General features: G+C 43.9%; 1 protein-coding gene across 1 annotated transcript in view; it reads left to right on the top strand.

The window, feature by feature from the left end:
• The window catches only part of MCF2L2 (MCF.2 cell line derived transforming sequence-like 2), a 446,256-nt gene that overhangs the window by 26,647 nt on the left and 404,541 nt on the right, over nt 1-15,068 (top strand). The window contains exon 2 of the mRNA XM_063442725.1: nt 13,860-13,943. Coding sequence (XP_063298795.1) covers nt 13,860-13,943 — 84 coding nt within the window. The remainder of the gene's footprint in view (nt 1-13,859; nt 13,944-15,068) is intronic.

Genomic DNA, 15,068 nt, shown 5'->3' with positions numbered 1-15,068 from the left:
TGATTTAAAAATATATATATTTTGTATTTGAGTAGTGGAGTGTCCCTTTAATGGTGTGTAAACTTGCTACAAATAAAAAAAATGATATGCTACTATTATTTTTAATAAAAATGTACTTGGTAGTGAAGAGGTTATTTTTTTTCACAGTTTTCTGTGTGGAAACAATTATCAATAGCTTGATTTAAAGAATATGAAGAGTTTGTGAGTGTGTCCATAACCCTCCTTGTGCAGATCAGCAATGGCACCTCAGGAGAGATTGACATCCAGTAATAAGGAATTAGCCGGCTGCTTCCGTGAGCTGCCTGTGAAGATAAGTACCTGGCTAGAAAACAAGACTGTTTGTGGGACAGGCTGTCACAGTGTTTCCTCTTTTGCTGATGGCGTACTGGTGTTCAAGATGTGCCCAGCCGGTGCCCAGCAATATAAAGCTCTTTACTCTGGTCCGAATAACAGAAGGAGAAATGGCTTCTTATCATCATTTCCTTGGGAAGTGCCTTAACCTACAGTATACTGCCAGGAAATGTATGTACTAACCTTGATTGGAGCTGTATGTACGGTGGCTTGTTAGAGATGACACATTACCACATTCTATACCAGTAACTGCACATAGTGAAACATTGAGGAATACATTATATGATGATGCATTTTAACCTGTTATACATTCTATCAATGTTGCCTAAAAGCCCATTCTTTTATAGTCTATAAGTAATTGATATTTAATTAACAAGGGTACATTTATCTGTAGTGGCAGACGTCTTCCATAAAGTAAGAATGGCACTATTATACCTGGAGCATTATTAGTCTGATTAATAAACTCTATAAATGTATAAATAGATATGTTAAATAACGCCTGAAGGACCAATGGTAGTCCTTGTAGTGTTATCAATCCGTTCTTTAGGGATTTCTTATTGCACAGTAGAATGACCCACTCATTTTGTGACATTGATGCAATACATTTCATGCTGTCTTAAGTTCTATAGGGACCATTTTGTAAGTATGGAAACATTTGGCATTTGGTCCTTAAGGTGTTAATGCTAAAGCTGTTTAGTTACATGGCAAATATGAAACATTTATGGGATTATTCACTGAACTGATGTTTATGGTGAAGAGGTTTAAAGGTACAATCTACACACCACAAGGTGCAGGGCTTAGTTTATTGTCTCAGAGCTATCAGCTGAATCTCTCAGCCAATGAACTGACCCTGACTTAGTTCAGGAGAGGTAATGGAAGCTCCTGGCAGGAGCTCCAGGCTCTCTTGGAGGTTCCAGAGAAGCAAGGGGTAGCAGTCAGGGCAACCCAGGTATGATGTCAAACGCATTTATAAAAATTAGGCCAAAAATACCCAAGCTGAACATGCTTGGCTGCAAAAAAATGGCAAACAATAGCCAATTGGAAGATCTGTAGTACTACAGCAGATCAGCATTTATTAAACACATCTGTTCACCATTAGTTCATCTCAATTTGCTGTTTTGAATCCCTTAATAAATTATTTTAAAAAAATGTGGCATCTCTTGCCATTTTTAGTAAAATGGCATGATGTACTTATAACAGCCTTTTGCATATATTTGATTATATTTGTGTCCATACTATACATAAGTGTTTTATTAATTTTTCCGGTTTGCTGATTTTAACAAAGAAATATGTCTGTTTCAACAAAAACTCACTTATCATGGCACAATACGCAATGATTCTAGCCCCTTGCCCCTTTCTTGCATTATAATAAGGTATATAAACTGTGACCTTGCTGTGTACAAACTGATAAAGATGGAAACTCATTTACAATCACTCATATGCCAGGGGCTCCTGCCTTCTAAAAACCCTCAGGCCTGCCAATTGATTCTCTCTCACCTGCAATTTTGCACCAGTAGAATATACGGTCATATCCCCAAGGCCGCATTGTAAATGCCTCTAACCCATCCTCCCAAAGATGGTGTCCAGGGCTGGACTGGGAATAACATTTGGCCTGGGCATTTTTTAATTACAGCAGCCCACTTAAAAAGTGGTGGGGCCAGGTAGGGTGTGATTTGTCATCACCAATGACAAGCACACCCCATCACAAAGTGAGCATGTTGGTTCAATGCTCTTCCAGGGCAGACCATGCACAGAGCTCTGCTGAAGAGTTCTAGCTTGAGAAAAAGGCCCTGTATTTGTTCTGCACAGCGCAAGCAAATTTCATAACATGCTTGCACTGTTAGTTTGAAATTTTCCTCTGGTGTCTCCATAGATGGGATACCAGGAGACAAAAATGCCAGGGAAGAGTATTGTGCAGTGTTTGTGTGAGGGTGCTGTGTGTGTGTGTTGGCGGTTGATGTGTGTGTGTGGGTAAAGTGTGTGTGTGTGTTTGTATAAGGGGTGTAGTGTGTGTGCAAGATGGGTGCAGTGTGTGTGAGGGGTGTAGTGTGTGTGAGTAAGGGTGTTGTATGTGTGAGGGTTGCAGTGTGTGTGTGTGCTGTGTGTGAGTCATGGGTGCTGTGTTTGCGTGAGGGTGCTATGTGCGTGTGAGGAAGCTGTGTGTGAGGGTGCAGTGTGTGTATGTGTCAGGGGTGCAGTGTGTTTGTGTGTCAGTGAGGGTGCTGTGAGTGTCAGGGGTGCCGTGTATGTGTGTGTGAGTTAAGGTGCAGTGTGTGTGTGAGTGAGTGTGCTGTGAGTGTCAGGGGTGCAGTGTGTGTGTGTGAGTGAGGGTGCCATGAGTGTCAGGGATGCAGTGTGTGTGTGTGTGAATGAGGGTGCTATGAGTGTCAGGGGTGCAGGGTGTTTGTGTGTGAGGGTGCTGTGAGTGTCAGGAGTGCAGGGTGTGTGTGTTGGTGAGGGTTAAGTGAGTGATTATATCCCCCACATTACCTATAGTCTGGGAGGGTGGATCGTGCTGCTGCCATCCCTGGCGGTGCTAGTGGTGAGTGATCTCTAGCCTGTGGGGCTAGAGTTCACTCTTGCGAGACCCGGAGCGTTACCGAATCTCGCGAGAGGAACCCAGCGGAGCTGCAAGTTAGAGCTCCTCCGGGTTGCTCTCCTGTCTCCCTCCCTCTCTCCCCACCGGCCAGGGCCGGACTGGGGATACAAAGCAGCCCTGGAAAAAAAAAATCTATGCCAGCCCCATAAGTCATTGCGCCATATATTGCCGTATGTAATATGTGAGGCAATGTCTTGCCACCCCAGATGGTTGAATAATATAAATATATATATATATATATATATATATATATATATATTGCTTTTTCTAATATATAATATTGGTCCTTTTAATTTAATTATACATTAAGCATACTCACATGCAGTGTTTACATTGCTTCTAGTGACACCTCTAGTGACAGTCACTCAGACAGTCACTAGAGGTGCTTCCTGTGTCAGTGCTGCACAGCGTGATTGCACAGTGTGCAGCACCTACTATCAGGGCCTTTGCAGCCAATCCAATGGCAGAGCATTGGATTGGCTCAGATCATCATGCTTGATGATCTCAGCCATAGAGGCAGGGCCAGTCGAGGGGAGACCAGCACGGCGTGAGGAGAAAAAGAAAAGGTGAGTAAAAACACTTTTTGAAATACACACAGACACACAATGACACAGACACACAATGACACAGACACACACACAATGACACAGACACACACACAATGACACAGACACACACACAATGACACAGACACACACACAATGACACAGACACACACTCACACACCATGACACACACTCACACACCATGACACAGACACACACACCATGACACAGACACACACACCATGACACAGACTCACACACCATGACACAGACACACCCACCATGACACATACACACACACACACCATGACACACACACACACACACAATGACAGACACACACCATGACACAAACACACACACACCATGACACAAACACACATACAGACACACAATGACACAGACACACACCATGACACAGACACACAATGACACAGATACACACACACACACACACACACACACCATGACACAGACACACCATGACACAGACACACAATGACACAGACACACACACAATGACACATACACACACACAATGACACAGACACACAATGACACAGACACACAATGACACAGACACACCATGGCACAGACACACACACCATGACACAGACATACACTTACACTGACAGAATTTACCTGTGGGTGACCGGCTGGGTGGGCTAGTGGCCGCAGGGGGAGGTCTTCTGGCGGCTGCTGGCTGGGGGAGGTCTGCTGGCCGGCGGCCTCTGACTGGGGGAGGTCTGCTGGCCGGCGGCCGCTGACTGGGGAGGTCTGCTGGCCAGCGGCCGCTGGCTGGGGGAGGTCTGCTGGCCGCTGGCTGGGGAGGTCTGCTGGCCAGCGGCCGCTGGCTGGGGAGGTCTGCTGGCGGCCGCAGGGGGAGCAGGCTGTTCTGTCTCTGCTCCCCCGCCCTCGCGCGCTAGAAAGAGACCGGCGCCGGAATATGACATCATATTCCGGCCCCGGTCTCTTTCTAGCGCGCGGGCGTGGGAGCAGAGACAGAACAGCCTGCTCCCCCTGCGGCCGCCAGCAGACCTCCCCCAGCCAGCGGCCGCTGGCCAGCAGACCTCCCCAGCCAGCGGCCGCTGGCCAGCAGACCACCCCAGCCAGCGGCCAGCAGACCTCCCCCAACCAGCGGCCAGCAGACCTCCCCCAGCCAGCGGCCGCCGGCCAGCAGACCCAGGTGCCGACGGCCCACCTGGAAATTTTCCGGTATCCCGGTGGGCCAGTCCGGCCCTGCCACCGGCGGCCGCAATATACTGCATGTGGGCCGATGAGGGAGATCTTTGATCTCACCACCTGCCCGCCATGGAATGCAGCAGGGCCAGCGCTCTGATAGTGCCGACCCAGCATAGACCGTCAGGATCCTGTGATCCTGTGGTAGCTGATTTCTTATGCAGTTTGTATTGAAATGAAGCAAGGTGAGGAGTGCAGGATTTTCACTTACTGTATACATAAGCATTTTACTTTGCACTGTTAAAGCAGACATTATTTTATTTTTTTATTTGTAGTAGTTAAAGGACCACTCTAGTGCCAGGAAAGCATACTCGTTTTCCTGGCACTAGAGTGCCCTGAGGGTGCCCCCACCCTCAGGGACCCCCTCCCGCCCGGCTCTGGAAAGGGGAAAGGGGTAAAAACTTACCTTTTTCCAGCGCTGGGCGGAGAGATCTCCTCCTGCTCTCCTCCTCCGATCCTCCTCTTCTCCTCCCAGTCGGCTGAATGCGCACGCGCGGCAAGAGCTGCGCGCGCATTCAGCCGGTCACATAGGAAAGCATTCACAATGCTTTCCTATGGACGCTGGCGTGCTCTCACTGTGAAAATCACAGTGAGAAGCACGCAAGCGCCTCTAGCGGCTGTCAATGAGACAGCCACTAGAGGACATAGGGGGAAGGCTTAACCCATTCATAAACATAGCAGTTTCTCTGAAACTGCTATGTTTATGAAAAAATGGGTTAACCCTAGAAGGACCTGGCACCCAGACCACTTCATTAAGCTGAAGTGGTCTGGGTGCCTAGAGTGGTCCTTTAAAGGGAAACTTCACTGCCCAAATACAAAATAAAACACACTGGCTAAGTGTGATTATTTTGGTGTTTATTTATTTATTACTGGTATTTATAAAGCGGCAACAAATTTTGCTGCACTGTACAATTAGTGGAGGACATACAATATACACAGACAAATACATAGGGTAGAGAGGGCCCTGTAAGCTGTTATCTAGCCCTTGAAGCGCTATTATACAAAGTGTTTAGCCAGATAGCCCGTGAGCTAACTATCTAAAGGATACAGTGGGGATTTGAGACAAGAGGTAGCAGGTGTTGGCTGAGTTTGATTGTATATGGTGGTTGCCTAATTGTGATTGGGTGTTGGCTAACTGTGATTGTATGTGGTGGTTGACTGAGTGTGATTGTTTCGGGGCTGGCTGTGTATAATACCAAATTCCATCCTGTGATTATTTGGGTGTTTGCTGGGAGGGGTGGGGAAGGGGGGGTTGGCTAGGTGTGATTGTGTTTGGGAATTGGCTGAGTGTATGAGTGTGAGTTTGTGCTTAATTGTAAACGCCCATCCTACTTACCTTTTATGAAAGGGATGGGGGTGTAATATCTTGTGATCCAGTGGGTACCGGTGGCTGGATCTCTGGTGGTCCGGTGGGTGCTATTGGCTGGATCTTTGGTAGTACAGTGGAGGAGCATGTGGTTTGCTTGTACAGACCACACACAGTACATGCTCCTTTTAGTTGGTACTTGTTCAATGAGTCAGTGTTGCCATGGAAACCCAGCAGCAGTGTTCTTACTCATTAAATGATCATTAAATCTCTCTTTTAATGTCAGAGAGGAAAAGTATGGATTTTAAAATGTTACTTTTTTGCCTAAAATTCAGATATATGAAAACCAGTAGTAATGTACATGCACTTACTCAAATGTATGAATATGTATGCATCTACCTTACATTTATGTCAGTAAAAGCAGCATCCTTGTATCTATCTATCTATCTATCTATATATATATATATATATATATATATATATATATATATATATATGTTTATTTTGTCCCACATATTGTGTAACTCAGTTTACGCACACATGCCATAAGCAGTGAGAATTCAAAGAAAATGTTACATTTAAGTCCAAAATATCTGAACTGCAAAAATTCACCAGTCCTCCAGATTGGCTTAAAGACACACTTCAGACCACTAAAGCACTTTAGCTTGCTGAAAAGCTTTAGGTGTTAAGAGTGTGTCCTCTTTTTGGGGGAAATAGTGTAGATTTTAACAGAAATTGGCACTTTTAAAAATTATAATGGTAACACCCCTTGGATTTTCAAGCAGACAACAGGTCCTGTCACTTCTGGTTTGGTTAGCTCTTTTGCACTGAACTCAAGAGGAAGCAATTGCTCAGAGTACTTTCGTTGCAAAGACTTCTCATTGTGCTGCACTGGGAAGTCTGTGATTGGACAGTCACAAGAAGACTGGGCGGGGTTTAAAGGGGATGCAGCAGACAGGAGACCTGCAGTTTTTGCAAGCTGTTTTTACATATAACTCAAATGAAAAACAAACAAACAAAAAAAAAAACATAATTAAATGCATACCAGTTTTCATTTGAGGTACATCTACTAAACAGTGATTTTTTATTTATTTTTTATTTGGGCAGTGGAGTGTACCTTTAAATTTGAAATTAATTTTAAATTCCCAACAATTCTTCTTTTAGCACATAGCCCTGTGAGATGTTAAAATATAGGTACCCATTTATTCAATTATACAGTGGAATCAGAATGAGAGTTAATACAATATGTGGTTCAGTCATGCTTTAAATGTTACAGCCTTCAGTCCTTCCTTTCCGTTGTCTTGGCCCAGTGCCTGGTGAACTTAGTTTTGCTTTGCCTTCAAGTACATCTCTCTTGAGCCTCTTGTGGTATCCTGGCCACAAGCTGCCTTAAGGATTCAGACAGACACCCATGCTTGTGGATTTATTTCCTACATATGCCGTTTGTTCATTTTTTAAAATGGAATTTACTGTCTGGAGAAGAAACTGTTTTTTACCGTCTCACTGTAAACGGTCAAGAATGCTGAAGGAGAATTGAACATTTCAGATACGAACAGGTCTGTGATGTTAATTTTCTTAATTACTCCTTTTGAAAACCTTGGGAAAACATGTTCCAAAGCAAAATATGCTGATTGCATTTTACAGACATTGGGGAGGACACAATAGTAATTTGCTTGTAACATTATCTAAAAGATTGCATACTTTGTGGTAGGTTATATGTAAAAGGAAAAATGCAAGTATTACATTCAGTTAGATCAGCAAAGTTGGTTAGATACACATTGAGGGAACAGCTAACTCACAAAAAAAGAGATTTCAATCTTCCAACAATATTTAAAATCTCCTGGTTTAGCAAATAAATAGAGGGATTTCATGTTACTAAATCCTCATTTTTATTTACTAAGATGGGCGATTTTGTTAACTCTTTTGGTCCATGGTGATACAGGGCTGCAGTGATTTGGCAAGCGGAATTCTGCTATAACCCATCACTCACTGCCTACTATTGCACACATTTCAGGTTCAAACTATCCAAATACTTAGGCGATTAATAATAAAGAGAATTAACTCATTATGGGACAAAGGGTTTGGACTCTGATTTTGAGGAAATCCCATATTTTTCATCAAACAGCTTTAAAACGTTTTTACAAAAATAGAGGCACTGCACCCAAAGCCCCCTTGCAACATAACCACTGCCTTCAACTGTAGTGGTTATAGTATTTAGAGTGTCCCCGTAAGGAGAGTTTAACATTGTATGCATGCTTTCTGGGAATTAAGTATGCTACTCCTTTGAAAATATAAAGGAATGGATAAATGGAAAAAATGACCTGAAGAATTAAGTCCTGGCAGCAAGATGAGACATGAGCTAAATTATTTTTCCAGCTGGCATGGGGAAAAAATCTAACTGTTGAGATGAACTAGAATTGTATCATTTTATTGGTATATGTAGAGAGAACATATGCAAATACTAAAAGGGCATTCTGGGACCACGATACCGTAGTTGTGTGCCAGACTTGTTTATGGTTCCAATGTTTGAATAAACAAGCGCCTTGCTGTGAATTGACCAATGGTTGCTTTAGCACAGTCTCAGCATAAGCAACATTGATATCCAAACCAAAAGCTAACAGTAATGAGGGTTATGTGGGGAAAAAATTAAAGAGTTCCTCCTCTAATTGTGCATCCTGCATACACTCCCCATATACTTGCTGTACTATACTCCTGTAATCAGCATTGGAACAAACAGAAAGGGAGAATGATGCACAAGTTTATAATTCATTATATATCTAAATAGTATCCAATACCTCATAACAAGATACATATAGTAGAAAGTAACTGGTTGCATATCGTGATACATTTGTACATCTTTTTAGTTGTTTGCATTTTTTTCTTTGTTGTGTGTTCAGTCATTACCTTTTAAAAAGACACTGCAGGCACCCAGACCACTTCAGCTCATTGAAGTGGTCTGGCTGCCAACTCCCATCACCCTTAACCCTAGAGTGGTAATTATTGCAGTTTTTATAAACTACAATACTTACCTGCCAGGGTTAACTCCTCCTCTAGTGCCTGTCTACCAGAGAGCCACTAGAGGGAATTCCAGGGTCTTAGACGACTAGGGCCTTTTTTCGGAGGAAATCTTATTTGGGGGAAAAACGGTAGAAAGCATGTGCTAGAAAGCAGGTCTACAGTCGGGGGAATTCTCCCGAACATAGATCAGTTCACTAGGGCATGGTTTATATTATGAGCATCCCCCGAAAATAAGCTAATATGTGACAAAATAGTGTCACTATTAAAGTTTAAATCGTTTTTATCTGTATACATTTTTTATTTTTATTTATTTTTGCTCATTTTGGATATGGCGATGACAGTGCCGCTTTATCTAGGTTTCTAGTGGGAAATTTCATTGGTTTACTTCTTCCTCTTTTCTCCGCCATGTGTTTGTACCATTGGCAGAATAATTTTAACGTCAGGTGGACATTGATAATGGCACCAAAAAGTGACCAGTTGAATCACGTCTTACACTATCCATAGTCTTCCAGAGCAAGTTTTATATAAAGACATACAAAGTACACATACAAATATACTAAAGATACCACTGGCTCCACTCACTATGTGTACCCTGCTTCTAGAGAGCTTAGCCATTTACATGAACAATTTTTATGTCACTTGTAGATAAATATATCTGTGATCAAAACTTGCACTAAAGAAATTAAGAAAAAAAATCCCAATAGAAAAAAATCTGAATGAGAAATTCATATTTAAATAGAATACGTGCAGTGTCTAACAAAGAAACCCCAGTGTATAGCAGTCGCATGCAGCATGAGGGTCTACAGGCGGCCATCCACACAGGAGCCCTATTCATTGCCTTCTGACTGGTTTCTATGGTATTCAGCAAAGCTTAGGGCATATATTGGTCACAGACTCACAGTACTGTGTATTTCGTCTAACTCATCTTTTGCTGGTTTGCTGAAACCACTCTAAAGGTTATTTATATCATGAGATACAAGGAGAGAAAAAGAAAAACTGCAGGCAAACAACTAAGAATCTATTATTTCATTGCCCGACATACCCGACTCCGTCCTGAACTTATAGATTTGATTTAGGATTCCTTCTGCTGATTTGTCTCATTTGACACTGTAACGGATCACCTGGCACCCCAACCGGATACCTTCCGTTGATGGATGCTCCTAGTGCTTCCCGTGCTTCCCTAGTGCTTCCCGCTAGACACTATAACCACTGCAGACCCCACGAACCACCGCAGCTTGGTTGGGGTCTCGCCGTCTCCACCCACTCTGGACCCAAGACCAGGGTCCAGCTTAAGTAGGTCAACCTCTCCAATTCCAGAGAGCAGGAACAAGAACCAGCTCTTAGCAGAGCTTAGTGATTATACCCTGGGGAGTATAGTGATTATAGCAATCCCCAGAGTGTAGTTCTCCAATCCCCCAAACATGAGCCGAAACTTCATGAAGGTCCAAGATGATCTGACTTTAATTAACACACACAGACTTTTATGCAAGTCCCCATGCAAGGGGACATCCCACAGGGAGGGACAACATGTAACCAATCACGTACAGTAAAACAGAAGGCACACCCAGCACAAACACATACAATCCCTCCCCTCTACCTGTGATATAATTACTGAACACAATGGGTTAATGTAATTTATCACAGGCAGAAAAAATACACTTTTTATACATATACTATAACTTTAAAAATATGCATCATATTCACATATAACCTACATATTCGGAATCAGCATACTTTAAATACAGACATGGGGGGCGGAGCCTGACTCCTAAGCAGACTAGACGCACATGCCGAGAGCTCCTGAGTCTGGAGCCCAGATTCAGGGTTTATTGCCTGACCACCTGGACGTACCGACAGCTTACCGCAAGATTCGTACCGGGGAGACGGCACTGCACCAGGGGATACCCGATTCACGGTATTCCGGTGCCGGACTGACCCAATCGAGTTTAATGGCCTACACGGGTGGGAGCCGAGGAGAGACAGCCGCTCTCCCGGTTCTCTGGGGGACAAAGGAGCACTCCAAAATCCCTCCCCCCCCCTATGGACCGGTGGGGGTCATCCCGGTCCCCGAAGACCTGAAGTGCCACGGTCTCGGATGCATCTGTCGGCCTCATAAAACTCCCAAGCAGAGAGGGATGGAGACACCAAAGATGGCAGATATCCCCAGCTCAACACGCGGTCTGAAACTGCCGCGGCTTGAACCAGCTGAACCAAGCACTGGACAGACCGTTACCCTGAGCGCCATAATAGGCAAAATATGGGCCATACTGAGCTGCAATACAGGGCAAATAACAGCCACGCAGAAGCCAAACATGAAACCACGTGTGGGCAATAAGAAGAGACCTAGGGGGCTCCCTGAGGAAAGACAGAGATCCAGCACTCACCTGATTGCAGCAAAGCGACGAAAACTCCGGAGGCAATGCTATCAGAGGAGGAGGAGAGCTGCGGACGGACGTCGGGCACAAAGCCGCCGAGGAGTGCCGTGCACCAACACACGAAAGCCAGTCCTATACCGCACGACTAAACCACTGCAGGGCCAACACCCGTGCCGCTTACAGCTGGACATCTCCTCACCAAGCGACGTTACCAGTCCATGGCAAGCCACCACCATACTGGACAACTTTATATACCCGGTGGGAATCGGCTAAACGGGGCTAATCTGAGATGCGTGAGGTGTTGGGGGCCTGTACCTACAACCTACCCAATGCAGGACATTGCAATCGATGGCAGACACCCAAGGCTCCGATGATCACCCTCACCTATTAATACTAATATTCACATTTCTGCGTGGCCACACGCTCGCCTGGTTTAACTTGTTATACATAAGTTTGTACATAATATGATTCATGACGACCCATAGATAACGCATCCCTACCTGCATTATTTAAAATTGTATAAGCTGTCCCAAATGGTAAACCCCCTGCAAGCAACACGATTTTATTTAAATGCGACTGAGCCAGTTCCGGCTATTAGCAGCCCACTAAAAATGAATAGGGGCTTAGACCCACAAATCTACTTGAAGCAACAGGTTGTAGCCTGATACAGGGAAGGGGGAGTTTAACGCAGGGCCATAGGGTAATGACCTAACTTGCAGAAATCCTTCCTGCAACAACTAAACGAACTTGATATCATAGTTAACTGTACTTGTATGCAACCTAGCAAGCCTACCCGAATCTCATTATTGTCACTCTTAAAGGACCACTCTAGTGCCAGGAAAGCATACTCGTTTTCCTGGCACTAGAGTGCCCTGAGGGTGCCCCCACCCTCAGGGACCCCCTCCCGCCCGGCTCTGGAAAGGGGAAAGGGGTAAAAACTTACCTTTTTCCAGCGCTGGGCGGGGAGCTCTCCTCCTCCTCTCCGCCTCCGTTCCTCCCCGTCGGCTGAATGCGCACGCGCGGCAAGAGCTGCGCGCGCATTCAGCCGGTCACATAGGAAAGCATTCATAATGCTTTCCTATGGACGCTTGCGTGCTCTCACTGTGATTTTCACAGTGAGAATCACGCAAGCGCCTCTAGCGGCTGTCAGTGAGACAGCCACTAGAGGAAATAGGGGAAGGCTTAACTAATTGATAAACATAGCAGTTTCTCTGAAACTGCTATGTTTATAAAACAATTAGTTAACCCTAGCTGGACCTGGCACCCAGACCACTTCATTAAGCTGAAGTGGTCTGGGTGCCTAGAGTGGTCCTTTAAAAATGTTTTCCAAGCCTGATGACCTAACCATGCCAAGCATAATCAATGTAATTTTGTTCATTTATAAATACAGACATAACCAAAAATCAGACAAATACCCCCAGTACATAAAAAGTTAAGTGGAAGTCCTTTATGACCGACCGCAAGCACATTTCCCTGCCCAAAACAGTTCCATAGATTTGGGCTGTGCGGTCGGTCAATTTCCTACAGAAATGAATGGGTCCGTTCGTGCAAATAGCACATTGCAACCGGCTGTTCGAATTGTCGAACGTACTTCGACTTTTACCGAAGTGTCTAAGTGGAGGTGACGGTAAGGGTCAGCGGTGTTCGTATATTTGCGCAGCCGATTTTAGTTCCATAGATTCTTTAGCTTACACCGCTGACCGCGTTCGACTAAATTAAAATGGCCGCCGCCACGTGTTCCTTTGTCGAATGGCGGCCACTTCGACGACTTCGACGAACTTCGGCACTTTGGCGGAATCCGAAGTGCCATATAAAAAGTACCAAGGCACTCAGGCTCCTCCAACAGCCATGGGAAAAGGGCCGCTTGTCACCTAACCATCCAGAGACAAAATGCGTTTTGTCACAGACACAATAACTCAGTCTTCCATGGGATGCTATGTTCATCAGGAAAGCGTACTGAGCAAAGGGTGCATTTGTTGTGGTTACATTATGAACGCTTCTCTTATTTGTTTATTTTTAAGTTTTAGAACCATTGTGTACTGCTCTCTTTAAGTTGGAAGGTAATGACCTGTACTCACTCGTCCATGCACCGCAGCCGAACTGCAGATCCAGCAGGAGCATGGTCTTATGTGCCAAGCCCCCGATTGGAGATGCCCATCAGTTATCCCTAGATGTGGCCTTCTGTAGCACCAGTGATAGTTTCACCACAATATATATATACATACAAATACACACAAAGACACTCCCTCCCAAGGAGACACACCGCTTAATATTAAGACAATTCATACTGTGCTATAAATAACAGTAGCTTTGAAATGATTATGAAATATCTGAACAAATGCTTACATTGATATACTTGCACTGCTCTACTTTATATGTGCCCTTGAGAGGTTTTACCATCTAATCATCTCTGGTTTGCTTTTCAGATGAAATCATGCAACAGGAGATCCGTCCACTGCTTGCTGTAGATATCATAGAACAACTTCATCGCCAGTTTGCAACTTTATCAGGTACGCTTTATGTGAATTTATTTATTTTCACTAAACTCAAAGGACTATTTCATTATTAGCAGAACACTCCAAGAATCATAACCAATACAGCGTGCTTCCCCAATGTCCGTAGTAAAAAATGTTTGCTAATAATTGTGATTTCTTACTTTGGGTACTCTGTGTTCCTGTATCTTCCTGCACTAAAAGCTGGAAGCTCCTGCATGGACCCTGTCGTGTGGATCGCGGACACAAGATATTAAAAGAACACTCCATACTCCATAACCTGTAGAGCTGATTGAAATAATTATGGTGCCAGGAGAAACAGCCCTCTCTATAATATTATTATTTTTTTTTACTTCTTTGTTTATGGTTTTTATTTTCACACAAAGAGAATGTGGTTACAACAAAAAGTGTTACATTTGTAGGATATAACAATGTACGCTATCACAGACTTTTTGAGTAGTAGTAGTAGTAGTAGTAGTAGGAATTGCTATTTCATCCATACAACAATATAATTAATGTAAGTGGTAATTGTCCAGAGGTGGTGATGCATACAGCTATTCGTCTACTGTTAAATGTCACCCACATACTGCACATATTTATAACTCAAAAATATTGCTTGGGTGTTCAGAGCCTACTCTGTCTGATTTAATCACTTAGGGGACCAGGTATAGGCAGGAAGCCAGGGCATTTGGTGAGAGTTCCTAGGTGTGACAATGCATACTGTTAACAGTGTAATCTAGATTTATTTTCCCTAAAAATTTAACATTTAAATATTGATTAAAGTATCAGAAATAAAGCTCTAAATCAAGGATAGGCAACTGTTGGCACTCCAGATGTTTTGGACTACATCTCTCATAATCCTCTTACAGCCACAATGCTTGCAAAGCATCATGGAACATGTAGTCCACAACATCTCGAGTGCACAAAGTTATGCCTGTCCCTGCTCTAGATTACCTGCAAAGTTACTTTCTTTACTGCCTAGATTCTGGGGCAAACCGCAACCTCCGCCAGTGTAAACACACTGTTACTCGAATGCAGTCCACTATGTAGCACCAGATATGTTAACATGTTAACAAAATCCTTTAAGAAAACAGCTCCACTGTCCTTGTTAGTGCACATCTGTTGCATACTATCTAATGTTTT

Source organism: Pelobates fuscus, chromosome 2 (genome assembly GCF_036172605.1).
Source record: "Pelobates fuscus isolate aPelFus1 chromosome 2, aPelFus1.pri, whole genome shotgun sequence".
Taxonomy (NCBI): domain Eukaryota; kingdom Metazoa; phylum Chordata; class Amphibia; order Anura; family Pelobatidae; genus Pelobates; species Pelobates fuscus.
The sequence above is the reverse complement of the archived record's forward strand: the minus strand, read 5'-3'. Positions and strand labels throughout refer to the sequence as shown.